This window comes from Aspergillus homomorphus (assembly GCF_003184865.1).
Source record: "Aspergillus homomorphus CBS 101889 unplaced genomic scaffold BO97scaffold_5, whole genome shotgun sequence".
Taxonomy (NCBI): domain Eukaryota; kingdom Fungi; phylum Ascomycota; class Eurotiomycetes; order Eurotiales; family Aspergillaceae; genus Aspergillus; species Aspergillus homomorphus.
The window spans coordinates 771,413-798,345 of record NW_020291891.1 but is presented as its reverse complement, the minus strand read 5'-3'; the positions used below and the strand labels follow the sequence as shown (position 1 = coordinate 798,345).

At 53.0% G+C, this 26,933-nt stretch overlaps 9 protein-coding genes across 9 annotated transcripts; 4 read left to right on the top strand and 5 right to left on the bottom strand.

The window, feature by feature from the left end:
* Positions 1 to 62: 62 nt before the first annotated feature.
* BO97DRAFT_432125 (uncharacterized protein) lies at positions 63 to 1,763 on the bottom strand (the record flags this gene model as incomplete). The annotated part of the gene is made up of 2 exons (XM_025697519.1): positions 63 to 1,495; positions 1,550 to 1,763. The coding sequence occupies 2 exons, from the start codon at positions 1,761 to 1,763 to the stop codon at positions 63 to 65; spliced, it is 1,647 nt and encodes a 548-aa protein (XP_025554724.1).
* A 4,704-nt stretch (positions 1,764 to 6,467) lies between these two features.
* BO97DRAFT_216348 (uncharacterized protein) lies at positions 6,468 to 8,625 on the top strand. Its single transcript, XM_025690613.1, has 2 exons — positions 6,468 to 7,180; positions 7,241 to 8,625. Exons 1-2 carry the CDS (start codon positions 6,750 to 6,752, stop codon positions 8,364 to 8,366), a joined length of 1,557 nt encoding a protein of 518 aa, XP_025554723.1. The 5' UTR covers positions 6,468 to 6,749; the 3' UTR covers positions 8,367 to 8,625.
* BO97DRAFT_216349 (uncharacterized protein) lies at positions 8,626 to 9,742 on the bottom strand. The gene has a single exon (XM_025690614.1). The coding sequence runs from the start codon at positions 9,545 to 9,547 to the stop codon at positions 8,885 to 8,887; it is 663 nt and encodes a 220-aa protein (XP_025554722.1). The 5' UTR covers positions 9,548 to 9,742; the 3' UTR covers positions 8,626 to 8,884.
* Positions 9,743 to 12,973, top strand: BO97DRAFT_216365 (C6 transcription factor). The gene is made up of 4 exons (XM_025690616.1): positions 9,743 to 10,344; positions 10,402 to 10,513; positions 10,589 to 11,310; positions 11,374 to 12,973. Exons 1-4 carry the CDS (start codon positions 9,938 to 9,940, stop codon positions 12,785 to 12,787), a joined length of 2,655 nt encoding a protein of 884 aa, XP_025554721.1. The 5' UTR covers positions 9,743 to 9,937; the 3' UTR covers positions 12,788 to 12,973.
* BO97DRAFT_216352 (uncharacterized protein) lies at positions 12,974 to 13,630 on the top strand. Its single transcript, XM_025690615.1, has one exon. It carries the CDS (start codon positions 13,160 to 13,162, stop codon positions 13,541 to 13,543), a length of 384 nt encoding a protein of 127 aa, XP_025554720.1. The 5' UTR covers positions 12,974 to 13,159; the 3' UTR covers positions 13,544 to 13,630.
* A 549-nt stretch (positions 13,631 to 14,179) lies between these two features.
* BO97DRAFT_322316 (uncharacterized protein) lies at positions 14,180 to 16,852 on the bottom strand (the record flags this gene model as incomplete). The annotated part of the gene is made up of 1 exon (XM_025691289.1): positions 14,180 to 16,852. A coding segment is annotated over one exon (2,673 nt), but the record flags the coding sequence as incomplete, so codon positions are not given.
* Positions 16,853 to 17,571: 719 nt separating this feature from the next.
* BO97DRAFT_384874 (kinetochore-associated Ndc80 complex subunit NDC80) lies at positions 17,572 to 20,341 on the bottom strand. Its single transcript, XM_025693440.1, has 2 exons — positions 20,153 to 20,341; positions 17,572 to 20,063 (listed from the first exon to the last, which is right to left on the bottom strand). The coding sequence occupies exons 1-2, from the start codon at positions 20,195 to 20,197 to the stop codon at positions 17,874 to 17,876; spliced, it is 2,235 nt and encodes a 744-aa protein (XP_025554718.1). The 5' UTR covers positions 20,198 to 20,341; the 3' UTR covers positions 17,572 to 17,873.
* Positions 20,342 to 20,632: 291 nt separating this feature from the next.
* On the top strand, positions 20,633 to 24,114 carry BO97DRAFT_468462 (uncharacterized protein). Its single transcript, XM_025699743.1, has 8 exons — positions 20,633 to 20,819; positions 20,897 to 20,903; positions 20,966 to 21,221; positions 21,281 to 21,365; positions 21,434 to 22,139; positions 22,617 to 22,971; positions 23,106 to 23,392; positions 23,546 to 24,114. The coding sequence occupies exons 1-8, from the start codon at positions 20,790 to 20,792 to the stop codon at positions 23,986 to 23,988; spliced, it is 2,169 nt and encodes a 722-aa protein (XP_025554717.1). The 5' UTR covers positions 20,633 to 20,789; the 3' UTR covers positions 23,989 to 24,114.
* On the bottom strand, positions 24,115 to 26,917 carry BO97DRAFT_363275 (putative acid phosphatase). Its single transcript, XM_025692493.1, has 5 exons — positions 26,861 to 26,917; positions 25,856 to 26,766; positions 25,747 to 25,806; positions 25,589 to 25,657; positions 24,115 to 25,550 (listed from the first exon to the last, which is right to left on the bottom strand). The coding sequence occupies exons 1-5, from the start codon at positions 26,870 to 26,872 to the stop codon at positions 24,248 to 24,250; spliced, it is 2,355 nt and encodes a 784-aa protein (XP_025554716.1). The 5' UTR covers positions 26,873 to 26,917; the 3' UTR covers positions 24,115 to 24,247.
* Between the last annotated feature and the right edge of the window lie 16 nt (positions 26,918 to 26,933).

Sequence of the window (26,933 nt, the reverse complement as noted above, 5' to 3'; positions counted from 1 at the left end):
TGCTTCTTGTTCCAGTGCACAATGAGCATACTCTAATTGCCAGGTGTCAATTCAATTGATCGTTAACACTCCCACCCCTCTCCCGCAAGTACTTCCCCTTGTAGCCATGGCTCCAGCTCAATCCCCTGTAAGCTCGGCATTTCCGCGACCAGTCCCTCCAGCCAGGACAGCTCTTCTACCCGCGGGCTGAAGGGCTCAGTCACGGCCGATGCCTCCCCGACTTGTCCGCCAGGAGCCAGATTCAACACCTCGGCCAACACCCTCGTGTCCTCCGACCGACGCTGCTGGTACAGCGATACCAGCAGCCGCGCGGTACTGTACGCCTCCCTCATCGTCGCGGTGTCGTATGTGCTCGCCACCAGCGTCACCGTCTGCATCGCCTCGGGCAGCATCGCCAACGACGCTCGCGTATCCATCTCCAGCAGGACATAGAGAATCTGCATCGGGACGTTGGCGACCTGATGCCACGGACAGCAGTCCGTGACCATGGTGCGCGCGCACGAGAGGGCTTTGCCGAATAGGGCGAGGACTTGGTCGGTGATCTGCGGGGTGATAGAGAGGTTCAGAATGCGAAGGCGGCGGAGAATACACAGTACAAGGTTTGTTTGGGCCATTACGGATGGGGGTTGCGTGTGGGTGCCGTGCAAGACTTTGGTGAGAGTGGGTTCCAGGTCGCTGTCTGTTTGGGAGATTTCGGGGTCGAGGCATGCGGATGCAGGAAGAAGACTCAGAACCTCGGGGGTGTAATCGCCTGGTTTGGAAGCGGGGGGTAAGGGAAGCCCGGTACGGAAGGATACACGGGATAGTCCGAGGTCGAAGGAGGTCCAGATGTTGAGGTGGTGGGCGACACCCACGAGGCGACGGCTGATCTCCGGGTCGTGCTGTGTGGCAGGACGTAACGGAACAGTGTCATAGGATATGGAGGATTCAAGATGAAGACCCGAGGCTTCGATGAGGTGCATCAGGGTGGAACTGGCAATCCAGGTAGCGTGTGGCGCCGCCGTCATCCGCATGTATACCACCCGGAGAGCCCAGCCAGTGACGAGCTCGAGGAATGGAGGTCCGGATCCATCATGGCCGTCGAGTATCGAGCGGGCCGATTCGACAAGGTGGAGCTCGGTGATACTCATACTTCGCTGAGAGAAGAGGGAGCCTAGTGCCGCGACTCCGGCAAGGATGCTGTCATACATGGAAATGCTGGACAGGGGGGACTGCCATCGAGTCTCGAGATGGTCATCAAAGATGCGTCGGTCGATGAAGCCGTAGCAAGGGTCGATCTTATCAAAGTAGACTCCAGCCAATCGCTTCATATCAGCCAATGAGATAAGGTCGACAATTGGTCGGGCGGATATAGTTCCCATCCCCGAGGGCAACTGCCGTGCACCGATATTCCAACCAAACAGGGCCAATTTCGGAGCTTTCGCGGGATCAACCTTGAGGCCCATCTTGCGTACAAACGCGGCAGCCGAATTGGCTTCAAGACTCCGGGCTATCCCTCGGTGACCGGAATGAGTGATTGTTTCGTCTGGCGAGCGGAGGTTATCTCCACCTGCAGCAGGAGAGGACGGTTTCGCCGTGGCGGGAGACGAGTGGGATGGATGGCGTCTCCGAGGGGTCTGATCTGTATAGTGGCAGGTGTAGCCCCAGTCGGTGCAGGTTGCGCAAGGTGTCGCTCCATTGCATTTTCTTTTCCGCTGTCGACATGGTTCACAAGCGACCCGAGCACGTTTGCGCTTGAGTAGATGATTATCAGGCTCAGGCATGGCGGGTGGAATAAGCGGGATTGAGGTGTTTCCCGCGAGGGGCATGGATATGAGGTGCGCGGATGTTGCGGGCATGCGGGTCGCCCGCGGCACCACATGCCACTGTGAGTATCAACCACTTTGAGATGCAACAACGTCTAGATGAATCGCTCGAACTTGAGGTATGGAAGGGTGGAAGATTGTATCGAGACTTACCACCGAAGTCATTCTAGCTGGGCGTAGCTTCAGACAACATCTGTTGAACCTGAAACCAAACCTTTGGGTAGTGCTGCGATATATAATCACAATGCTGTTGGGAACTCTTTATCTCAATTTCTATCGAGTAAGAGTTTCTGAATGAACAACCCCGACATCCGAACAGGACTCCATACATGTAAATTGATGGTTGCAAGACATGAAGAGACAGGAACAAACAAGCAACGTCATAGCTTAGCTGCAAAGATTTGAGGATGAAATGGATGAAACCAGCCTGTCAAACAAGACGTGCAGATCTTACTCTGAACTACGTTCCAGAATGACAAGGCACACCCCTCGAAGATATGATCAGCCCAGGGCTAAAACTCCGCTAAGACCTGCGGAGTGTTGAGTGTCGAGGTGAACTACACAGTGTTTCAGCCCGAGAGCAACTTTCTTATCACATGTTGTTCCGACCACGGCAGCTTATTCGCACGGATCGGGCACAGTTCTAATCTACTTCGAGCACTGGATTGCTGGGTCGCGAATGCATGGGAGGGACTGTTTGAACCACGGACTTAGCTGGGAGACACGGGCAGACGACTGCCATTGTACTAGAGGAACTTAGTTCAGTACCTGCCTTCTCATTTAAAGGCAGCCTATCTCGACTAAGGACTCGCCTTCAAAAGTCATCAGCAATGCGAAACAACGAGAAGAATTGATTAATCCGTGAAAGTTTTGGGGAGGGGGTTGTAAAGCTGTAAAGCGATGTTATGTTCAACAAGGCCCACAGTTGCTTCGTAGCCGGTTTCTGGGTCGTAGAACGCTCATTTGATCAGATAGTTGAGAACGCATTACCAACCGAGTCGCCATAATGATTTGTGGGCAGAATCTATACTACCTCGTATCATGCGGAGTAGGCACCGCGTGCCGAAAGAACCACCTGCGCCAACGTAAAACTTATATATATTTATAGCCCGACGTGTAAACATCTGCGTTGCCTGGTTCCGACCTACTGTACTGCACTGCCAGGAAACCAACAAACCCATGTTCCGCTGCGGATGGATAGTCCCAACCTTGAAACAAAGAAGATGGCTGTACCGGTGCTCCTTGGAAATTCACTCATTAGCCGATCAATGAAGTCAAAATGGCGTTACCATGCAAAATGCGGGGTATAAACTAGACCCTGTAGGTTAAATTCCCCCCTACGTACTGGTAACAGCCTAGCAGACAATAGCTCCATAGTCTAATGTATCTCCTTCGTCATCGATCGGAACAATTGAAATAAAAAAGAGAAAGAAAGACCAGAACATAAAACAAGATGACTGCAGGTAGATAGATGAATTATTGATGATATATTGAACACCAGTACTTGCTGGTGATGCAATATCTGATGTGATGTGATATGCAATATGGTTCTGTTTCTACGTGACAAGATTTGCAAAGGGCAACAAGTCAACAACATCATACCATGGCGGGGGTTGGTGATCACTGCGAGAACTAGATATACTTCCGAGTTGGCCTTGTCTTCCCCATGATAGGTAGGTAATAGGGGTTTGCCGCTGGACTAGTACTCGTACTTTGTGATTGGTGTTGGGAGTGGTTGGCGCACTCTGTCGACTACCGGTAACGTAAGTGGGACAAAAAGGGAACAGAGCGATGCATCATATCTATTTCGCATAGGCGAACAGAGAAGATTAATGATGTACTGCTGATGCATAGTCTGCATTTGCATTTGTGGCCGCCGTGGGGTGCAGTGGAGAGAGGGATAGATCCATTTCCCCGTCTGGATACATCCACCCTTGAAACTGCAGGGCCATGCGGTCTCGGTGGCGGGGACTGATTCAGCGTCACTTGTCTCTTGCATGATCATTTACTTATAGGATGTTCGACGATGCAGATGAAACTGGGGAGCAGGCGGGTTATGTACACATGTACTAAGTAAGTGCGTACATGGAAGTACAGTAGGCCTGCCGTACAGAGGATGTCAATCCCACAGCCGCCCCCGGGCAACGAACCCCCGCCAGGGATGAATGGGGCGATAGGTGAACTATGAATGTATGAAATAAGCTGGAATGTCTTCAACATCGCGGGTCCGGTCGCCAATCATGATCCCGCTGCACGGCTGCAGAAAAGCCACCACAAAAGTCGAATCCCTTACTGATGGGATGGCTTCTGATTTCTGATACATCACACACACCTTTGGGCGATCCGAGTACGGAGAAACAGCCAGTCAATCGGCCCTCGGGACTCGCCTCGGGCATCATCACCCAGACGCAACCAGATCCAGTGGCGAGGTTCCCTTTTCGTCCCAGCGTTTTGGTGTTTAGCGTTGCTCAATTCCATCCGATTGGGCCCTTGCCAACCTTCTAGACGGCTCATCTCAGTTCCCACCACCCTCAATCTGATTTGTGAATGCCTCTAAACGGCGACGCTAGGAACGATTTTCTCTTGAGCTGAGTGGGGCTCAGCTCACCTGGTGATTCGCTCATTTGCTGTGCTTGTTTTCCATATCTTCGGTGGGTTGGTGCATAAGTCTTGATGGCTAGTACAGAATAGGGCAAGACTGGCGTCTAAATATCGGCGCTAAATGCACTATGCACTAGTGTAAGGCTTTCCCCTGCCCTTTTTATTTTTTTCTTTCCCTTTCTCTTTGTGTGCCCCCCGCTCTTCGTGCTTCACTTTTTCTTCTTATTCTCTTGCCCTTATTGTCTTGTTTCTCTGCATCATAAGGCTCTCATGTCCATTTGATCATAAAACAGTACAGTCCTTTTTCGGAGCTACTCTGGCAAGTACCATGGAAGCAGTCAGAGCTATGATGCATCTACCCGTAGACGGCGCAGTCAGTCAGTTTGAGTGTGAAGTGGTTGGTTGTCAACCTGTCACTCCTATCGTCGACCAGTAAATAAACTAGATTCTCTCTAAATCATTATTGTAGTAGTATCTAGACACAGACGGACAGACTATCCTCGAACGAGGCACTTCTCTCAAAAAATGGTCCGATATGAGATCGACTGCGATGATCTTGTCGGTGAGCAGAGAGAACATGAGGCGTGGAGGAGTGTTGGTGCTAGTCAAACATTGTCCTTTAGTATATTACTTTTAGGGCCCGGCATGGTTGTTTGTTTCTCCCATCTGCCATAAGAAACTCCTGCGCAGTGATCCTTCTTTCGTTTTACTTCTCGCAGCGCACAGCTCTCATATCCCGGCAGCAGGTCCTGAGAAGCGCGGTAATGGCGTACATACCCGATTCGCCCTGCTGGAGTACCTGGAGAGTGGTCCTCGACAAAGCATACTCCATCCTAAAGTCCATGCAGAACCTCAGTTGATCATGGTTCCTACAGCCAATCAGCGATCAAGTGATCCATTCTGGTCGTCATAGACACATGGTGGGGCCCACCGTACTTTTTGCCCCCCTTCAGCGAGCGAAGTTCAGCCAGTCGGCCGCGTTGAGTTCGGGTCCTGCAGGCTGCCTTCGTTACTTATGAATTTACGGATTGGTGGCCTTCCGGGTTCTTGTTTCTAGTCTGGTCTGGTCCGGTCTTGCCTGGTCCGGGTCTTGGTCTTGGACCTGCTGGACCTGCTGGGCGCGCGCGCAACTTCGTTGTCCAGACACACAGACACCCTTTCTCTCCAGGCGAGGAAGAAAGCGGTGTAGGGTCGCTCCATCTCTAAAATAGATAGTCTGACTCTGTCAGGTTTCTGTTGACTTTCCCCGGCGCGTCTCGGGGTGGAGGTGGGGGAATGGATGTTGTTGGCCGGGAAAAGAAGGCTGTCAAAGGGGGCAGAGTAAACAAAAACAATCCGTCCAGCTACCCGTCTAGATAGCTACCTGCCTAGCAAGCATGGTTTTTTTTTTTTTTTTTTTTTCTTTTTTCTTTTGACTCCAATTTTCCCACTAAGTTTTCCTCTCTGGCGCGGTATCGTTTTTGGGGAGCAGGAGAAAAGAAAGTTCCTTTCCGACATTCCTTAAAACGACCATCAAACGCTCCATCATCGGTTTGGACCAATAACCGCCACTATAACCCATCCACCCGTGCTGATTTTCAGCCGGCTCGAGAGGGAAGTGCGAAGAAGGGCAAAAAAAAAAAAAAAACTGACTGTGGAATCACAACCACCACCACCACTACCAAAAAAGTGGGATTCCTCAGGCTCCCTCTACCACATTACCTGATTTTCTATTACTTTATTTTTTCTCTTCATTTCTTCCTTTTTACCGTTACCGTAGAGCAAACTGGGCCCTCTTGAATTTCTTCCGACGGTTCGGCAGTCCCTCACTGGCCAACGAAGTTTCCGGTGATTATTCCATTCCCATTCCCTCGACTTTCCATCTCGTCCCTCCCGGTGCCGCCATCTTCATCATACATCGGCGGCCCTTCGTCCCTCCTCCTCTCTCCTTCCCTCCCCTAGCCGGAAACTAATCATCCTTCCCCCCCCCCATCCCATTCATCCCATCCCATCCCATCCTCTTTCCCTCTGTTAACTCACTTCTCTAACTATCCATTCTACCTATTTTCCCCTTTCTATCATACATTCCTCTTTTCCTTTCATCATCCGACTTTCCATCCCCTTTTCATCTTTCCTCTCCTAACTTTATCCTGTGTGTCTTCTGTGTGTTATTAGATCCGTTCTCCTTATTCTTAGTCCCCGTGCTCTCCTGTCTTGCCTATACTGTATTGTTCCGTCGACCCGTGCGTGACTTGATCGGATTTACTAGTATACTATCTGCATTGCTTATCCTTCCCTTCTTCCGCCTGTATCCTATTTTCTCCCTCGACGCTTCTCTTCAGATCCTATTATATCCAAAAAAACATGCCTTATAATACTCGCCGCAAGTCACTGTCGCTTCCCTCGTTGGGGATTCACCTTCCGAATTCGTCCCGCCGCTCTCCGTCTACCTCGAAATCGCCTCACGCGACTGACGACCAGCTGCCTCCGTCCAAGAAAGTAAAACGGTCGCATGATGCCTCGTTATCGCCAGAGCCTTCAACCGCCGCTGCGCGCGCCACTGATAACAAGGACCGGCTGACTCCAGCCCGTTCTTCTGGCCGGCGCGGCACCCTGGAGCATACGCCACCTCCCTCTCCCATCGATGGCACGGTCGGCCCCAAGATCGACACAGAAGGTATAAATGACGATATCGTGGTTGGTGTCATTCAACAGCTTGAGAAGACTGGAAATCGTCCTCACCTGGTTAAAGAATTGGCTGCCGTTCTAATTGCGCTCAATGAAAATGTCGCAAAGTGAGTCCCATCGCTAGTCTACTTCCAATGTTGCAATCCTAACAGTATTCTCTTTTCTAGCTCTGCCAACCCCGCTGCTCTGCTGTCCTCACGCCTCAGTGCGTACATGAAGCGCTCCTGGACCGCACTGGCCCCCTGTCCCCTGGCCAAGGAATTAATTCCCATTCACCCGCGCAAGGTGTACTACTTTCTGACAACGCGCCCCCGTCAAGCTATTCCGGAGAACTCGGACGATGTTATCATCCCCGGTGTGGAAGGAAAGGACTTGACGCCTAGTGTGACAAGCATTGATATGGACGAGGAAGACGCGTTGGCTCGGGAGCGGTCACGCCTTAGCCCTAGCCCCGAAGTCGATTTGTCTTCCCCCGACTTTGACGAAGAGAACATCGACTTGGATGGCCGCTCGGGGTCTGCTTCCGCCTCCCGGTCGAGTACCGAGTTTGGAGATCACCACACTCGCCTAATGCACTCGAATCGGGCTGCATCCCCTCCTTTGGAAGGTGATGAGAAGGAGTTTACACAAACAGCAAGCGCCGTGCGCGAGCGGGCATCCGAACAAAAAGAAGCACAGCAGCAGCCCTCGACTACGCATTTTTCCGCGCTATCGGAAGGTCTCAATGAGCTACACGAAGATAGCATGATGATTTGTGGCACTCCTGTGGACGACAGCCGCCTCTCATTCAATGAAGACCGCATGGCCGATGAGCCTACACACGACTACTTCTCTCGTGGCGGTCTCTCCGAACTTTCCCCTCTCCAGGGTCACCTCCAACAGCAGGATCTCGACGAGGCGGCCGTGGCGGCTCTGTTCGGTACTTCTCCCTCCCCTTCTCTCACGTCAGTGGCCTCATCCATCTCGTCTGGCACGAGTGTGGCTTCGGATGACGGACTGGATGGCGAGTCTCAGTCAGAAGCGATTGGGCGCGCCCCACAAATCAGTCTACCCGAAGACCCCACCGTACCCTCTGTATCAGCACTGAAGCGTCCCATCGACATGTTGAACAGTGAGATACCCGATCTGGACATGAAAATGGCAGATTTGGTTGAGAACGAAGACAAGGTTTCGCTGGGAGCCCGCCCGCTTCCCCACTCGGAACGGGCGATGGTCTTCGACTCGTGGCGAGAGCTACAAAGTCCGGAGACAGTTGACGTGCATGAGCTCGACGAGATGTTTGATGATTTTTAGAACCCCTGTGACGACAGACTGCAGGGCCTTCCTCTCTCCACTCCATCATGACACTGGTTGGTCTTGACTGATCAGCCCTCAACAATTTCTCTTGCAACCCGTTTGAGATAACCCTGTATATTTTTATCCCTCTAATGCGTGTTCGCGGCACTTGCCTTATCCGTTTTTGATCCCCTTGGCGACGGCCGATACGCCCGCTCCTCCTGTACATATACCACCATTCCTACTACACCTCTTTCCCGCCCTCCCCCTTTCTTACCTCTCTTTTTATATCTCCACGGTTGACTTGATTCCTATTGTCTTCTGGCTGATTGTGAAGCCCTTTTTTTGGATCTATGCAATCGGGTTGCACTTGACACGTCTCGTTTCATTGACGCGTCGTGATGGCGCTTGTCGGCGTTCTGAGATGGCTGGCTATCTTACGCTTGGGTAGACTGGAAGGACAAAAAAGGAAAATTGAAGGTCAAAAGAAGAAAAGGAACGCCGGAAAATTGGGATTTATGTTGTGATGTCAACAATCATGTATGTTTAGCGCCTGTGGCCTTTTGGAATAAAAAGCCTTCAAATCTCCCGCAAGGGACTCCGATTTGACAACAGTTTCTCGTATCCCCACGAAATGTATGCCCTGGAATGATAGGAACAGATGAGTGGCCAGGCTGGGGCGGAATGGAGCCTCGGAGCAAACGCCATTGCCCCGTCCCATGGGCTCTTCGACCCATTGAACGTTGCAAGTGTGACATGCAGCCAGCCTCGCTCTTGGTTGGTCTGGCCAATCTTCCTGTCATCTGAAGGAGCAAGACATGCAGATTGATCTTCCTGATTGCTGCCTGAATAGAAAAGGCACGTGCAGTACCCAGTTCAGTTGACCTGTACAACAACTGTTCGTCCGTAGTGGTGACTGATGGATGATAAGTGAAAGTTGGAAGAAATGGAAGACAGTCAGTCAGGAACGGTGGATGGATTTCAGAACCATGAATGCGACTCCCTGGAAAGCCCATCATGACTTCATGGCGGGGCGATCGAGTCTTTGAGCCCGGGCCACGTCCAATTCCCGTCACCGCCCGCCCGTCATGCAGCCCAGGCCTGCATTGCCAATTTGCCAGAGGAAAGTGCCCGCATCTCCATAATTTCTCTCTTCCTCTGTGCCCGCCTCCCCTCCCTCCCTTCACTTGCTCCTCCATCACATTACTGCTTGCGTTCCTTTCTCTCTTTAACAATCTCAAGCTAGTACTCCGCAATCTTCATTCCTCCACCAATCATATTTCTACCCTACCGGTGAGCACTGCAGCTGGCTGTGGCTGCAGATCCTTCGCGTTGCTACATCGCCTCGTCCCTTCTCTGGATTCCTCCGCGGGTCGACCATCATGCTTCTTTCTGGCTGTGCTTGCCCCTGGTTCGAGAAATTTTGATATCGACTGTGCGACTACCGAAGCGCGGTCAGCACAGTGGACACGACTACTTTTTGTCATTCGATGACACGGAGCCAAGGCCAGTGATCCTCGTCAGAGCAGTATCCACCATCTAGGCCGTCGCCCGCCCCTTCTTCGCCTTGATAAGAGAAAAACAGCGCCATGGAAGCACAGTCTAGGTTACCGGACGGGGATGAAAGCCGTTCACAAGGTGGAATGTCTCTTCGCCCTCATACAGAAGGGCCATCGGTGGTCTCATCTGCCGATTCGCCGGCCTTGACCAGTACGTCGTCACCTCAACCTTCGCAGCGACCGGCCCTCACCACCCGCGGAGGCACCCACTCCGATAAGAAACAACTGCCCCCCTCCACAAATCCTAGCAGCAAAGTTGCCATCCCCAGACATCGTTCCGGGGCTGCCCCACGTTATAGTCGTCGCGTACCTCTTGCTTGTGAGTCGTGTCGGCAACGGAAGACCAAGTGTAGTGGGGACACGCCGGTGTGTAGACAGTGTAAGGAGCTGCGGGTCAGCTGTCGTTATCCGATCTCGTGGCGTGAACGGACCAAGACGTTTGTGGATCTTATCGCATCATTCCCGTTACGCTTGCCATTGACTTAAGTACCTAGGCAGCTGGACAAACTTTCTACCAAGACCTCCGATTATGAAAATCTCCTGCGGGAGCTAAATTCCGTGGTGGACGGTCGCGCTGCCGAGCGAATAAAACATGTTTTGGATAAGGTGAGTATTTTTTCTACAGCCCGCAGCGTTTTGTGTCCTTGGAGGGAACCGCGGGCTTATGCTGACGTCTACCAGCATTCAGGTAATGGAGAAAGCACGGCGACGTCCACCGAAGCCCATTCGAGTTCCGTAACGCCGCAGGACGACTATGCAGACGATGATGTCTCCTCAACTTCATCAATCGGATCACTAGACGCAATCGATCGTGTCGAAGAAGACGTGAACCGAACGCCAAGCTCTCGAGCGACGGGCTATATGGGCAAAAACTCGGAGGTCATTTGGATGCAGCGAGTGCGCAAGGAGGCCGAACAACGATCACGCAGACTGCCCGGTTTTCACGAAGCGGATAAAGAAAGCGATTTTGCCATTCACTCCGTCAACTACCACCTGGATGATATGGACATTTCCGTCCCCGGCCCCGTCCATGTGTATTGGATGCCACCACGGAAGGTCGCCGATCAGCTCTTTCAGGATTACTTAGACACGGTGCACCCGTTCTTTCCAATTGTTAACCGCACCCTGTTTTCCGCCCAATACAAAACATTCTTCGATAGTGCAGCTCGACCAGGAGACAAATGGCTAGCTATCCTGAATATGATTTTCGCTATCGCAGCCAAGCATGCTCATCTCACGCAGGCGGCCTGGCGGGGGGATGATAATGATCACCTGGTATATCTCACTCGAGCTCGGATACTCAGTATGAACGGTGATGTGCTATTTAGTCATCCCGATCTTCAGCAGGTTCAGGTGGAAGGATTGATTGCTTACTATCTCCTATCTACGGACCAAATCAATAGGTAAGGCGATCATACGGTTCATCCCCACGTATGCTCCCCTTTCTAACGTATTCGTGGAATCAGATCCTGGAGAATCGCAGCTCTAGCCATGCGGTCTGCTATCACTCTAGGGCTCAACATGAAGAATACTAGCGAAAGCACAGCTAAGGTCTCCAAAGAGGCACGCTATCGGGTCTGGTGGTGCTTGTACACGTTTGAGCACATGCTAGGTATCATGACAGGACGCGCTTCGTGCATTAGTGATGGTATCTGCACAGCGCCACTGCCACTGCCCTTTGATGAGGAGCAACTCTCAGAACCGGCTGCGACAAGGCTTCTAAACAATCCAGAAATCCGCCAAGACTACATCGAAGCTGCCCTTGCTAGCTCATCTGTTCGTCAGATGCCATCTAATCCTCGCGGAGGCAGAGAGGCTGAACCGTCAGATAAAGCGCGCGATACTTCGTGGCTGCGAAATTTGCCTCCGAGCAGCGCTCTGGGCTTCCTCTATTATGTTGACCTCGCGGTTATTGCGCAAGAAATTGTCAACCGGGTCTATTCCCTCGATTGCCTTTCCATACCATGGAGTCATATCGAAAACAGGATCGGTGAGCTGCGGTCCCGGATTGATCTGTGGTACCAAAATCTCCATGAAGCGTACGACTTCTCTCGAAGAGAGGATCAGGGCACAGATGTACTTCGTGTCAAGCTCTTCCTCGCTTTTCATTACTACAGCGCACGGATAACTCTGGGGCGACCATGCCTCTGTCGCCGCGACGCACGGCAAGCGGCCGCTAACAGAAAATCGACCTTCAGCCACGACATGGCGGTTGTTACATTAGAGGCTGCTCGACGTATGCTCGATTTGATGCCGGATGTGCCAGATGCAGCCCGCCTCTATCAGATTTGCCCTTGGTGGTGTATCCTGCATTACCTCATGCAAGCCGCCTCGGTCCTACTGTTAGAGTTATCCTTTGGTAGCATTCACATGCCAGAGGACGAAAGGAATTTTCTTGAAAGTACTAAAAAGGCCATCCGTTGGCTCTTTGCGATGGCACAGAATAGTCTTGCGTCTCGACGTGCATGGGAGTTATGTCATGGTAGTCTGCGGCAAATTGCCTTCGGGATGGACTACGACATCAGCGATATGCCCGTCTTCGGGTACGATCCTCGATTACAAAATGGGATTTCATTTGGCCGAACCGCCAACTCGGATCCCATGCTCTATCAATCTACATCTGCTGACATGGGTGAATCCCTCGTTGCTCCTCAATTTTCCAATATGCACCAGAATTCTGAGTCGTTTACTACGAACCATCACCAGCAACAGCAGCAGCATCATCAACAACAACAACATTTTTCAGACATGCCGGCGAACTTTATGCCTACCGATCCCAGTCCCGGCGCCGACGCGTATTTCCCGTATGATCCAATCAGCGGCGAGTTCATCCGGTCTTTCTTCCCATCCTCCGGAGACGATGACCAACCATGGGGGTAAAAATGAAGGTTTTTCTTACCCATTTCTATCTCCAATAAATCGATCAGACAGCTACGTTCACTGTAAATATTACAATGCTCTTTTTCATTGTCTTTTCACCACGTTACTCCATGATAACACACAATCTGAACGGCCTTATGTTGTTCTTCATTGTCCTTTCCAAACGTCTTATACCTTTGTTCGCGAAGCATTCAAAATTCACTCCAGCGTTTTATCTCGATAAATGCGCAGGCCTGGCTTTTCTCTCCGCGACCCTATTTTGGTACTCGCACTCAGAGTTCATTGTGCTTTTATTTATTCATTGTTGTTCTCTGTGGCCCGTTCGTCGCCCATCCCTTTTTCTTGTTCATTGCCTTATGATTTCCCCTCCATATGCGAGGAATCCTTGGGACAGGTACGGCGGCATATTTGTTACGCGGAGTAATCGGGATGAGCAAGACGGAAAGGAGGTACATAGGTCGAAGGGGGATCGGCTTGCTGGCGCTTGTGGAACTCGTTTATGAACCGGTCAACCAATGGATGGATGGGATATGGAGCTGGTGTTTCTTTTCGGTTGACTGTACTCTTCTGTTTTTCTTACTGGTTATCGAAGTGAGGAATACCGATTTTCTGAAGTTCTCAGTTCACATATATACTTCTTATCTTGTGGAAATGGTGGTAGGTTGTAAGACGATGGATCATGAGTCGAGTTGTCGACAGCCTTGCTCAGCCAATCAACCCGAGATTTCCCATTGGAAAGGACAGCACAGTAAATAGGCAAAGTGAGAACAGCTCCTCAATTGTATGTATATCTAACGTCAAACAGACCCCCGAAACAACTAACTATACATCGACCGACTATATACACAGCGTCCCCACAGCAAGGAGGATGATTGATCACGCAGTAGACGCACCCACGACCGAACCAGCGGTTTAGGTTAAATCACTCACTCACCAGCTTCGGCTCCTGGGCTTCCCACCCGGCGCTTGGCGCTTCACGGGGCCGGGATGCGGCGAACGCTGCTGCCACGTCGGCGTCCTACGCGGGAGCACATACCCGTCCGTCTCGCGGGTGATCTCGCCGGCGCGCAGCCCGAAGCTGATGTATCGCGTGATGCAGAAGGCGAGGACGTGGAAGGCCGGGTTGTCCTTGCGCAAAATTTTGTGAGGCCTGGCCTTGGGCTCCTGCTGGGGAGCGTCCGGGCCGTCGCCCAGGAACCACTCGACCGTGCTGCCCTCCCCGTCGTCCCCTTCCTCCTTCTCTGGCTCTGGCTGCTGCTCCGTGACCTTCTGGCTGGGGGGTGGGCCCTGAGCGTGAAGGGGATCCGGCCGAGCTGCTGCGTTGCTCTTTGCTGCTACCTCTGGCTGTTTAATTGTCTTCCCGTTGTTACCGGCGTTCGTGGGAGAGTCTTCCTCGAAGGTCGCGTATTCCTTTAATGCTTTCTGAAGGATGATACGGACGGTGTTCATGTTCGGGATCACGGACTTGCGCTGCAGCTCCCGGAAATGCGCCGGGTCGAAGTGGGGATCGCCGCGCTCGAGGAAGCGCTCCGAGTGGAGGTACATGCGCGGGATGCCGCCGTGGTGCACCCGCCGGTCTTCTGGCGGGGCGTTGTCCAGACAGACTCTCTCAAAGAGTTGCTTGCCCGCGTCGCTGCCTTGCGTGTCGACGACGGCGGCGAGGATCGTATGGAACGCAGTCGAGGGGATGTAGGGGATCAAGCTGCGCCGGGTGGGTCGAAATTGGATGTCTCTGGTGGCGGATACGGCGACGTCGTGAAGGGCGCGGCATTGTCGGATAGTGAGGAAGAGGCGGTGGAGGCCGTAGAGGACGCGTGCCTGGAAGTCTCGATGCTCGACGGGAATAGCGTTGTTCGCTCTGATATAGCGCTCGCGTTCATTGAACTCCCCCTTCAGTAAGCGGTGGAGAATCGAGGTTGCTTTGTTGAGGGACTCGACGGGGTGGGCGACCTCGGTATCAGAATCAGTGTCCAAGTCTTCCTGCTTGACTTGAAGCGTGTCGACTGCGTGTTGTAGACGGATGATCTCTGCTGCCAAGGTGGTGACGTTGCTGTGGCCCCAGGACTTAAGACGATGGTCTCTCAGATATTCGAGCATCATAATCACCGAGTCCCATTGACCTTGAACGATGCGGTAGTTGAGGAGGGCACGCAGAGTATTGACAGAAAGGGGCGGTTGGAGGGACCCCACGACGGAGTCCGCCAGGGCTTCATTCTTCGTGGCGGCGGCGAAGCGGATAATAGAAGGTGCTATGCTCTGGTCGCCGTACATGCTCTTTGGTATAGGAGGCCCGTCGAAGTCATTGGAAGACAGTAGCCAATCACCGAATTTAGTAGTCCGTGACACTGTAATCAAATCGAGCAACTCGGCAAATGTCACAGTTGACAAATGCGGTATGCAAGACAGAGAAGGGCCTAACAATTCCTCGGTGTCCATAGTTTTCAGGGCGTTGGCGGATGGTGGAGAGAAAAAGAACTCTCCTATCCGCTGCCTTTTGCTTGCGTCAACTATATCCTGTAACCAGGCGAAAGAGTCCATCGCTTGGCCGCACAGTCGCAAAGACGCAAAATTCCTCAGATTGTACTCGATCAGACCGACCGCCGCAGAGCTTTGATCGTAAAGGTCCGATGGAGTCAATTCGTCGAGGCGTTCTTCATCCGCGTACTGCGCATAGTCCGAAATGTAGGGCGGTACCAAGCGCGATATGGCCTGGAGAAGGTCAGCAAGACTATGGGGATCCTTCTCAGAATTGAGTCCTCCGGATTCCATCATCCGCACAAGGAAGGAATTGCATCTCCAGTTTGTCGGAAGCAGGCCTGAATTCTTCTGGGCGCCAACGGCAAACTTGAGGGGAGAGAAAATAGAAAGCAACTTCCGGGGTGCCAAGCCTCGGGAGCCCTGGCCTTGATACACCACGTTTGGAAGACTGTCCAATAATGCCCAAATGACTTCCACGCTAATCGTTCGCTCACCCATCCCGTCGAAAGCAGGCCTATTCTTGATAGAGCGCTCCTTGATAAGAATGTCGAGAGGTCCAGGATGATGTGGCTGACGCTGTTTTCCTTCCAGTTCGACATTAGTCTTCCTTACTTGTGAGGGCTCTTCGAGCATAAGCTTCCAGTCCAAGCTCTTAACGCTCCAACGTTGGTCATCGCTTCTCCGTGTCCTCATTTGCTCAATCAACCACGCCGCCTCTTCGACGTAACCTTGCTCAACACAGCACCAGAGAATCAGCTCCATCCAAACCGCAGGCTCGAGCTGACGAACATTCATCTTTACGGGGATGAAAGGTGATTCTTGCCCTGCAGCCGCCGCCTTGTCGGCTAAATCTGCTTCGTACTTCGACCATGCAGCGTCCGATAGAATTTGCAGAATGGACGACTTGAGCAAGTACATCCCCGGAGGACGGTATGTAGACTGATAATTGCTGGGTGAAATATACTCGTACACCTTGTCGGATATAGCGCCAGAAGTGTGTAAACGGGCAAGAGCGAAAAACACGTGTGACATGGCCAGCTTGGCTTCATTGGGTGATGCATCTGCCGCCTCAAGTACAAGGGAACCCAAGGCGCGCCATACTTCACCCATAAAACGTTGGTTCAGCTCCTCCGCAAAAGGCCGAGCAGTAGATATATCCAGACTGTTCGATGCCGGCTCATCTGGTGCGTCGTGCCTCGAAGCTGAGGCGGCTCGGGGAGCAAAATCCACAGATCGGCTGGAGAGCTCATCAAGGCTCGATTTAGAACCGAGCAGCCAAGGGGCATTGGCCTTTGACCGTGAGCGCAGAGTGATCTCGTGCATAGCCTCAGCGGCATCAAGCAGACGACCAAGGATGAAATCCACAGCAGGCCAATTGTTCAGCCTGACGCCCACATAGGTTAGCAAGTCCAGTTGTCCGTATTTTCGAGCTTGATATAATGTGTTGACCACATCAACAGCATCAGCAAGAGTTTTCTGGGTCACTGGCAACGGATCACCCCCGGGTTGATGTTGGGAGCTCCCCCCATCGTAGGCTCTGCGCAATGGGGATGGCATATGCTTTTCCAGCAATGAAACCCAAGCGTCGGTGCCCTCAACCCCGACCTTATCATCCAGACTATATTTCTTGAACTTCCGCGTGACTAGGCTCCCTAAGAATGCATAATTGAGATCCGTGCTGTCTGTGGCGATGGTATTGGGCGAACCCCGTGGCCGCCTTGCGACGAAGGAGGCCCAGCGCAAGCTGGAATGCGGAGAGGCATGATTTCCGTGACAATAGCCGATCGAAGAAGCAGAATAAATTTGGGAAGGCCCGTGGCGCAGGCGCAGCGGACGAGCTGAAGACAGGCACCTTTTCATGACACGAGAGTTATACTAACGGAGGTGGCCTGCGGGCGGAGGAAGTCCAGAAGTCGAAGTGAACGTCGAACGAATGTTCGGTGACACATCTCTAGTCACAGGTACAAAATCACATGCATAACTCGAAATTGAAGACTGGCAGGAGCTTTCGTAAGGCGAAGAGAGACAACTGATTGATCCTGACACCCAAGAACAGAAGATCGGAGCTGATTCAAAGACTATCGCCGCCGAGAAAAGTTCCTAAGCGGGAGAAATTCTAGGGAAGCCGGCGCGATTGGAGATAGCTGGCGCTGACTCAGCATTAAGCTTGCAGCCAATTAGGTGATCGCCATTTAGATACATGCTGCACATCACATGGCATCCACAAAGCTACCACCGATACATACATACTAGCCTCAGCTACTGGAAAGCTTCGAGATAGAGTAGTTATTGTCTGAAAAGACCTAGGCAGGATCTTCGTAGACATTATCTGTAAGAAAGGATGAGAACCGGGAATATGTACATAAGATCTCCCTCAAAAGTAGATCAGTGACCGGAACAGCTACTGAAAGCCAAAGGTATCAATGAAACAAGAGACAGAGACATAAGGCCCAAGAGGATGACCAGACAAACATCAACAGATCAAGAACACCGACAATAGCCTACCAATAGCGCCCGAGCAATAGACCCCAACAACAGACTCCAGCTGGATATAACAAGCCCTGCAAAATCGACAATGTAAGTGAACTCCCTTCTTGCTCGCTGGCTTTCACAGCTCCTCGGCGGCCATCTCAATATCCTCTTCTTCAGCAAATTGCATGTCACCTCCCAGCTCTTGCTCGACTTCATCTACGACAAAGCTTTCGTAGTCCTCCAGTCCTTTCTGGATATGAACTTTGAAGCGGATCACATCATTCAGCATGCTTTCCACATTCGTGTGTAGTTCTTCCCGCAGCGAATTCGCCCGAAGCGTCAACTGCTCGTATTCAATGTTGGTGTTCATTTCACGTTGTTCCATCAGCTGAACGCTTTCGCTTAGCGTAGCGCGCATCTTCGCCAGCTCCTTCTCCATCTTCTCAATCTGGGCATCCGAGGCCAGCTTCTGAGTAGTGGTGATCTCTTTGAGCCTCTCGAACTCTTCTTCAGCAGCGCGCCGCTTGTGTTCCAAGGCTTCGACCTCGCTTCGTTTCTCGTCCATCGCTTCCTTGATGTTGTCTAATAAATTGCGACGCTCCATGTCGTCATCAATTGCGCGTTTCCGGCGTTCATTTATATCCTTGCGAAGAGACTGAAGGTTACTACGAACAGCACCCCGCAAGTCCAGGTTCAACAAGTGGGCCGGATGGTACCCCGTGAACGGCTCCGCGAGCAGCCTGTCTCCCTCAGGGGAAATTCTGCTCGGTAAGCCACCAATCTGGGACGAAGAGAAATTACTCTCGTTGACGTTGAGACTGAGCTCGTATTCATCTCCCTTGGCGTTCACAGCAGAGGATGGGATTAAACTGTTCTGATAGCCGAGGGTGTTGTAGGCTTTGACCACCTCTTCCAAATCTTCCAGCTTCTTGCTAGCTTCGGCCTCCTTGGCCATGACGCGAGTGTGCGTTTCTTCCAGACGATTGGCAGTGTCTTCAAGATTTTTCTGTAGCCGCTCACGTTCGGTGTTCATACGATCGATATCCTGAATCGTCATACCCTGCTGGTCGACACTGGCCTGAAGTCCGGACCGTTCGTCCTCCGCCGCTTGAAGGTCCGCGTCGGTTTTCTTGAGTTCGTCCTCCAAGAATTTGATGCGATTCTCGTACTTTTCGATCTTACCCTGCACATTTTGGTTGTAGTCTTCAAACTTCCTCTTGTCGTCCTCCAGGATCCGGAAATGTTTGTCTAGCTTGGCCATATCCGGGGCATTCTTTTCCAGCTCTTCAATCTGATCGCGGAGGGCTCGGTTCTCGGCCTCGAGCACCTGCATCTCTTGCACGTATTTCTCATTGCCCTTTTCAAATTCCTGGGCCATCATCTCGACATGCGGAACAAGTCTCTTCTCTGCTGTCTCATCGTCTTCTTCCTCCCCACCCTGAAGCCAATCATGGTATGCACTGGTGAGGAATCGGAAGATAATACGGTCACCAGAGACGTCCACGCCCATTTCTGCGCATGCTTCGTCGTATTCACCGAGGAGAAAGCGATCCATCATTTGCGCCAGCTGCATGAGCCAATGCAGCATGCCAAGAAAGGTGGGCCAGTTCTGGCCCCCGACCGCCGCGATTTGCGACTTCGTGATACCTTTCTCGTAAGGGTAACGCAATTGCTTCAAGATCGGCGGCACTTCTGCATCCATACTCTTTTGAAATTTATGGCCCGGGTCAATGCGATGATATAGCCACTGGAATATGTAGTTGAAGTCTTTCTGGGTTGGTGACCGGAGCGTATTCTGACCTAGCGAATGCTTCATTTCAAGTTCGAAGTTATTATGCGTCAGATACTCCAAGAGTTCTTGACCGATCCGCGCCTGGAAAGACCTATCCCTGAGAGGTCTTGGGTCTCGTGGAACACCGGCTACTGTGGGTACTTGGGTGAAGAACGATTGATGCGCCATAGCGCCACCCATGGATGGGCGCGAGAAAACACTGCTCCTTCGTTGTAGAGCCTGTGCTGCTGCTGTATTTGATGACATAGCTCCAGGAGCAAAGCTGGGACGCCCAACACTGGGTCCGTGGAGAATATTGCTCGACACCGACCGTCGGACTGATGAGAGGCCAGCGTCTGCACCAAGGCCTCCGCCCGATGATGATCGCTGAAAGTTTGGCTGTTGTGGGCGACTAGCAGAATTCATAATTGACATGGAGCGCGCGTGCTGCGATGTGAAGGGAGGATTCTGATATCCGACGGAACTGGTGCGTTTCAAGGCAGATGAGGGCTGGGGAAGAGCGGAGTAGTTCTGGACGCTGCCGAGGGCCATCGACTGAACATGACAGGTTAGTATTTTCATCCTTTTGAAGTTTCTTGCATCTGATCAGGCAGATGGAAGGCGCGATAAGATCGGGCGCATACCTCTCGGGGGCGCCTGATGCTGAACAGTCCTGTGTCTTGCGACATAATGAAGGAGATGCCGCGACTCCAGCTGTCGAGTTAGTTAGGACCGCAAATCGCTCCCAAAGTTCCAACCAGGATATTCCAACAGGAGGTGGCACCAAAAAATCGAGTAAGTTCTGCAGAACGAAGCTGGCACAATAGCTTCACCGTAGAGAGGGGAGATTTTGGACGGCAGCAGCAACCGAGCGGGCGGGAAGTAAACAAGACATGCCACTTCGCCCAAAAAAAGCAGGCGGTGTGTTACTTGGGAACAACAAAAGAGCTGCTGCGGACGAGGAGTGACACTAACCGCATCCGGACCGAGCCTCTCTTATCACAACGGAATCACGAGATTGTCTCCTCTGGGGAAACGCCTCCGCCGCGCCGCGGTAGTACCTTTCATTGGGTTGAATTACCCGTCCGTTACTCGTACCGGCCAACTCCAACTTCCGAGGTCCAATCCACTCTCTCCTCCTCTCCTCTTCGTCCCCCTCTCCTCTCCTCCTCCGTCTTCGGTTTCATCGTTCTCTTTCGAACCTCACTCCCTACAGATCTTGTCGCTGGACGGAATTTGCTCCCTTCGAATTGAACCAGAGCCCCTGGTGGACTCATCATCATGGTTCGCGAGGAGCTTATCTCATCTGCTGTAGGTTCAATGACTTATCCGCCATGCCATGTGCTGTTACCGGAATTCTGACTGACTCTCAATGCTCAATATCCTAGATCACTTGTGCGTACCTAATCATCATGCCGCCATAAAGTTATCATGTGGTCGACCCTAATTCAAGATAGTTCTCCAAGATCCATCTGTCGCATCCTCGCCGATAGAAAAGCGAGTCGCATTTCTGCAGTCGAAGAATCTGACCAAAGAAGAAATCGATGTCGCCCTTTCGCGAGTAGGGGAAGATACGGCTGCGGCGGCTGCGGCGACATCATCTTCGAGCTACCAGCCATCCTCGCAACAAGCGGTCTATCGACCTCCACCTCCCCAATCACCTGCCCCGGGATATGGCTATCCGCCGTATGGCCAATGGCAGCCTCCGCCAGAGTAAGTGACACACCGCTGAAAAGGATAAGCGGAAGGTGCTAAATTCATTGTCACGTCAGACCTCCGAAGCGGGACTGGCGGGATTGGTTCATCATGGCCACTGTGATGGGTGGTGTAGGATACGGGCTTTATACTATCACCAAGGTCAGTCCTCCGTTAACTGACATGAACTTGCTTCGCGAGGGGTCAAAATAGCGCTGACGTTAAGCAAGCGATACATCACACCCTTAATCGCACCTCCTACGCCGCCACAGCTGGAGCAAGACAAGCAGGATATTGACGAGCAATTCTCCCGTGCCTTTACCCTTATCGACCAACTTTCCACCGACACGGCCGCCCTAAAGTCTGCAGAAGAGGAGCGCTCAGAACGGCTCGACGCTGCTCTCAACGAGGTGGAGAATCTTGTTTCCGATATGAGGAACGCGTCCCGGCGGAGAGACGACGAGACTCGCCGTATTAGCGACGAGGTCAAATCTTTGAAGGATGCTATTCCTAAGGCTATGGAGAACGCCCGGGAGGGCAATGAAAATCGCTTGAAGGAACTGAGCACTGAGTTGAAGAGCCTGAAGGTTCTCTTGGGTAACAGACTTGGTGGTGGTGGTAGCGGTGCCAACACGCCTATGGCTGGCCGGACTGTGGGCGGAATTCCTCTCCCGGCTACTTCACGACCCGCGGAGGAATCAGCTCCTGCCTCCAACGCAACAAGCGGCGTGACTGCTGGATCTACCGAGCAAACATCGCAATCAGCCCAGCCAAGCCCGAGTGCTAGCACGGCGTCATTGAGCACCAACCCTCTCTCGCAGTTAGGCCGGTCTGCCTCTATTCCCGCCTGGCAAATGGCGGCTGCCAACCGGTCCAAGACTGCTTCCCCCGCGTCTTCCAGTGCGGCCGACAACTCTACTTCGGCTACCACGGCCAGTGAGCAGCAAAGCGCACCGGCTAGCTAACGCGGCTCTACACCTCGGTGATGTGTTAGCTTTCGTCATTGCACGTATTCTAGATCCCCACGCGCCAGACTTCACAAGCGCCATGAAAATGAATTCAATGCAGCGGATGTATGTTAGAGTGTAACAACACTGGCACTTGTATGGTAGAATCTCTCTGGAAGACGATAGTATGGAAGTATCACTGATGTAGGGCCAGGGGAGTCTGTACCCTCTATCTTGTCAGTGTAAATCCTTCTCCGCCAGCGCCCGCCTCGGCCGCAAAAGCTTGGCACTTCCAACTCCGCCATCCGACCGCCTTTTAACTTACCATCTTGCCCAATTCACCCTCACAGACGACATACACTGTCCAGCGCAATGTCTACCCGGGATCATCATCGCGATCGCACCGATCCATCCTCCCGTTATCGCTCCCACACTCGATCCCGCTCTCGCTCCCCGAACAGAGCAGACAGGACAGACAAACACCGAAGCAGACGCCATCATCATGACCGCCACCACCACCACCACCGAGACACCGACACCCACCATGAGCATGATAGAGACAACGCAGAGCGCGACCGCCATCGCCAGCGACACCATCGGCGTCATCACCACCATCACCCCCACTCCTCCTCTCACCGCACCCCGGACACAGCGCAAGCCCCGATTATCCTCCCCTACCAATCGCGCGAACTCACCAAACACGACCTCGCGCCATACACACCGCTATTCGCCATGTATCTCGACATTCAGAAGGGCCTCTACCTAGAAGAACTCCCAGAAGACGAGATCAAAGGCCGGTGGAAGAGTTTTGTTCGCAAATGGTACCTCCCCTTGACCCTTCAGCGCATAAAGCACAACCTCCCGCCCAAACCAAATCCGATCATCCACCCCGCCCCCCTTTACAGACAAATAGTCGCAACGGAGCAACAACACGAAACTGAAACTAACATCCCAGGAACCATGGAGAACTAGCAGAAGGATGGTACGATCCCGCGATGCTGGAGCGGGCGCGAGCGAACACCGACGCTCCTCTTCCTGCTACAGCCGACACGCAATCACACTCCGCCCGGGACCCTGCAGCTGATCGTCGTGAACGTGATGACGACATTCACAACAACGACAAGGGTGAGGTGGAGGAGGAGGAAGACGACGACGATGACTACGGACCGACTCTCCCCCAGCACGACAAATCCTTGTCTGGGCCGACGATTCCGACGATGCAGGATCTGGAGTTGAGGAAAGGTAACAACACCCGGGAACTCCCCTGCCTCTCTCTTAGTGCCACGGTGGTTATGACCAGACTGCTTGCTCCCTTGTTTTGAAGGCCTTGTAGGCAGCGCGTAGTGGTGGCATGAACGGACATGTAAAGCTAACCACATATGATGAAACCAACAGAACAAGCACACGAGGACGCCATCGCCGCCCGCCACGACTCGCAATCCCACTACCGAAGCGAACTGCGCTCCCACCGCGCGGAGCTCCGCCACCTGCAGGAAGAGGTGGCTCCGCGCGCGGAGCCGGGGACGCACGAGCGCCGCATGGAGAAGCGTATGGAGGCGGCCAGCGCGAACCGGGCGTTTGCGGAGGCACGCCGCGGCGGGTCGCCGGGGGCGGCGGTGCCGGAGGAGGAGCTGATGGGGTCTGGGGAGAACGAGTTGGAGGCGATGAAGAAGTCCCGGGAGAGGGAGCAGCGGAAGAAGAACGAGCGCGAGATCCGGCGGGAGGAGATCATGCGCGCGCGCGCCGCGGAGCGCGAGGAGAGGCTGCAGAAGTATCGCGAGAAGGAGGAGGAGACGATCGGGTGGCTGAAGACGTTGGCGAAGCAGCGATTTGGATGATCTGGTTTCTTTCTTCCTTATGCCGTATGGGTGTAACTTGAGATGCCTGCCACACTACTTGGAAGCACAAATATGGACTCGTGCTGTAAGCATGAATTCTGCGGGACAACATATACATACATTCACCTTCTTCTATACCTATATTGCACTTGCCAACCAATTCCTTCTTTATCATACCGTCCAGACTTTTTGACTTGACCGTATATCAAACGATGCCACTCAACGCCTCTAATAAAGTACACATCTTGAGCCCTTTACTCTAAGCCTTCCGACCCAACTCCAAATCAGCAACCAACCTCATGGACTCGGTTCCCTTCGCCGCCGCCTCTCCCAGCCCAAAGAACGGCTTGACAGCAACATCCACCGTCTCCTCGAACAGACGCCCCACGACCAGATCCTTCAGCTCCTCGCCCGTCTGCGCGAAGTCCGGGTAGGCATTCAGCTCCAGAAGCCACGCATTGCCGCTCTTGTCCACCAAGAAATCCACACCAAATAACTCAAACGCATTAGGTAGAGTCTGGAAATGCACCATCATGCCGCGGGCCGCGGCCTCGAAGACCTCGCCGGTCACAGCGCAAATCTGATCGAAGAGTTTCTCCTTCCAGTCCGGCGTGAGCCCCGGCACGTATTCGTCCAGCTGCCAGTAGCGTCGCACGCTGCCCTCGTTGGAGCTCCCACCCTCCTGGAAGCAGGTGTTGGTCAGGTGACGGGCGAGGTCCTTGACCTCGTCGTCCTCCTCGGAGGGCGGGCAGTAGGGCTTCGCGGCGAATAGCGCCAGCATCTCCTTGAAGACGTAGACCTTCAGCGACCCGACGGCGAGAACGTAGGTGCGGATGTGGAACTTGCGCTGTGACGCCGACGGCAGTAACAGCGGAGGGTCGATGTACGGCTGGGCGATGAAATGGCGCAGTTGCGAGGTAACAACACCGTGATCATCGTCGTCGTCTCCATCACCCTCGTCTGCAGCAGCGGGTCGCTCCGAGCCGCTTTCCTCCTCCTCGTCATCTGAATCGGGGTCCCATTCTTCGAAGATCTCGCGCAGCCCGTCTTCGCTGTTGAAGAGCCGGATGCCCTGGCCGCGGTCGCTCATGCCCGCCTTCAGGATCCACCATTCCTTCTCGGATTCGGGGAGAGTCTCGTTCCGCTCGAGGCTTTCGCGGAGCTCGTAGGCTTCCAGCAGGGCGTCATCGAGGAACTCGGCGTAGTCGAGCTCAAAGTCGCAGGCGAACTTGAAGTGCTTGGCCAGCACACTGTCCGGGTGCTTGGTGACCCAGTTGGTGACGGTGTTGGAGAGGTAGTGCTTGCGGATTAGCGCCTTTCGGATGATGTAGGCATTCGCAAGGGACGACATTGAGTGCATCATGGCATGCTCAAAGTCCAGTCGTTCATATTCGCGGTACTGGAACACCGGCGCGGACGGAGACGGAAGGTCTGCCAGGGAGGAGATGGTGCGAGTTTGGCCGGCACCGAGGCGGCGCTGCAGTGCCTGCTCCATGAGACTCTGGACGTATGGATTGTCGCTGTCCACGATAGTATATAATGTAGGCTCATCATTATCCGGTCTACATGACATGATCTATCAGAATCCCGGGCGTCTCACGTGTAAAGCATTGCAAAATAGATTTGAGGGCAGAAAAAGCAAAGTGAAGCAACACGCAGAAGGCATGAACTAGCTCAAATATATGACAAGCGCGCAAGCTCTATGATATGTGCAATTGTGTAGCAGACTCAGCGTTCGTCTGCCACAAGGTCACTCACAGCTTGATCTCCCCTTCAATGCCGGGAGTGTGCATGAAATTGGCCTTCAATGGCGTCACGCTGCGGCGAAATTAGCGCTCGATGAATAGAACGGGGTGACTCCACAAACCTGGTCATTCCCTCCTTGACAACCCAACCGTCATTACCGGGAGTACCTTCGTCAACGCTTCTGTACACATCCGTAAAATTCGGTGCCCATTCGAAGTGCTTGTGCTGGATCCGCGATCGTTTGACGGGTAATTTGCTCCCTTCCGCGGACGAAGGCTGTCCAGCGCTCTCACCCTCTTCTCGCAGCTTGTGCTCATGCGCACTCGGATTGTCCGTTGACGCAGAAGCGTTAACAGCCTTGAAGCAGCTGCCGGACGACCAGCGGTTATCAAGCATATGCGTGTAGAGGACCTTGGCCTCACTCACACCAGGCTCCAGAGGTACATTGATGCTGTAAAGATCTACTCCCTCCACCCAGTTATTGTAAAGATATTCGATCAAACGGACCGAGTGCCGCGAAGCCTCCGCGATGACGATCGGGTCATGCTGGCGAGAGCTAAATGCATATGACAGGGCAATCGCCCGCTTCCCGCAGACGGCTGCTTCCATCGCGCCACCAATCGTTCCACTAGACATGGCAAAGAGAGCCGTCGAGTTCCGGCCGTAGTTCGGTCCAGAGACGACGAGGTCAATCGGACCGCGGTCTTCGAAGTAGTGATATAGGCCAATTTGTACGCAGCTTGCCGGTGTCGAGTCGACAAGAATCCACTCGTCTCCGTCATAGCTCTCGTCGTCTCCTTCGTTCATACCGTGGGGTAGTTCGTGAGTGGTGCCATCGTCCTTGTGCAGAGTTCCTGGCCGGAAGTAGGTGGGCTTCACGGCAGCCCCAATCAAGTGGGCTTTACCGATCCATGATCGCTGCTGATGCGGCAGTACCACTGAGACAGTATGTCCAGCCGATTGTAGCGAAACGACAAGCGAATGGATATAGGGCGAGGATTGATTTGACGGCGGCCCGTCGTCGTTGACAACCTATTGCAGAAAACCCCGTGAGCTAGGAATGATACTGAGCATTGACGGCGGGCGATTAATGGAGGAAGATTCAGGCTATAGCTGATATGCTTACCAAGATATGCATTGGAACAAGGCTGAAGGCGCAGAGAAGGGATTTGGAGAAGAGAAGGTGAAAGAGGGGCAAA

What these genes read in the sequence shown, in the direction of transcription:
- BO97DRAFT_384874 (XM_025693440.1), bottom strand. Translation starts at nt 20,197, where the DNA reads ATGTCGCAAGACACAGGACTGTTCAGCATCAGGCGCCCCCGAGAG. An exon ending in GCATCAGGCGCCCCCGAGAG is followed by an intron (nt 20,064 to 20,152) that starts GTATGCGCCCGA and finishes TGTCATGTTCAG; the next exon opens with TCGATGGCCCTCGGCAGCGT.
- BO97DRAFT_468462 (XM_025699743.1), top strand. Translation starts at nt 20,790, where the DNA reads ATGGTTCGCGAGGAGCTTATCTCATCTGCT. An exon ending in GGCTTTATACTATCACCAAG is followed by an intron (nt 21,366 to 21,433) that starts GTCAGTCCTCCG and finishes ACGTTAAGCAAG; the next exon opens with CGATACATCACACCCTTAAT. An exon ending in TACTTCGGCTACCACGGCCA is followed by an intron (nt 22,140 to 22,616) that starts GTGAGCAGCAAA and finishes CGAACAGAGCAG; the next exon opens with ACAGGACAGACAAACACCGA.
- BO97DRAFT_363275 (XM_025692493.1), bottom strand. An exon ending in GTCAAGGAGGGAATGACCAG is followed by an intron (nt 25,807 to 25,855) that starts GTTTGTGGAGTC and finishes ATTTCGCCGCAG; the next exon opens with CGTGACGCCATTGAAGGCCA. An exon ending in TATTTTGCAATGCTTTACAC is followed by an intron (nt 25,551 to 25,588) that starts GTGAGACGCCCG and finishes CATGTCATGTAG; the next exon opens with ACCGGATAATGATGAGCCTA.
- BO97DRAFT_216352 (XM_025690615.1), top strand. Translation starts at nt 13,160, where the DNA reads ATGCGAGGAATCCTTGGGACAGGTACGGCGGCATATTTGTTACGCGGA.
- BO97DRAFT_216349 (XM_025690614.1), bottom strand. Translation starts at nt 9,547, where the DNA reads ATGGAGGAGCAAGTGAAGGGAGGGAGGGGAGGCGGGCACAGAGGAAGA.
- BO97DRAFT_216365 (XM_025690616.1), top strand. Translation starts at nt 9,938, where the DNA reads ATGGAAGCACAGTCTAGGTTACCGGACGGGGATGAAAGCCGTTCACAA. An exon ending in TAAAACATGTTTTGGATAAG is followed by an intron (nt 10,514 to 10,588) that starts GTGAGTATTTTT and finishes GACGTCTACCAG; the next exon opens with CATTCAGGTAATGGAGAAAG. An exon ending in TCTACGGACCAAATCAATAG is followed by an intron (nt 11,311 to 11,373) that starts GTAAGGCGATCA and finishes TCGTGGAATCAG; the next exon opens with ATCCTGGAGAATCGCAGCTC.
- BO97DRAFT_216348 (XM_025690613.1), top strand. Translation starts at nt 6,750, where the DNA reads ATGCCTTATAATACTCGCCGCAAGTCACTGTCGCTTCCCTCGTTGGGG. An exon ending in CTCAATGAAAATGTCGCAAA is followed by an intron (nt 7,181 to 7,240) that starts GTGAGTCCCATC and finishes TCTCTTTTCTAG; the next exon opens with CTCTGCCAACCCCGCTGCTC.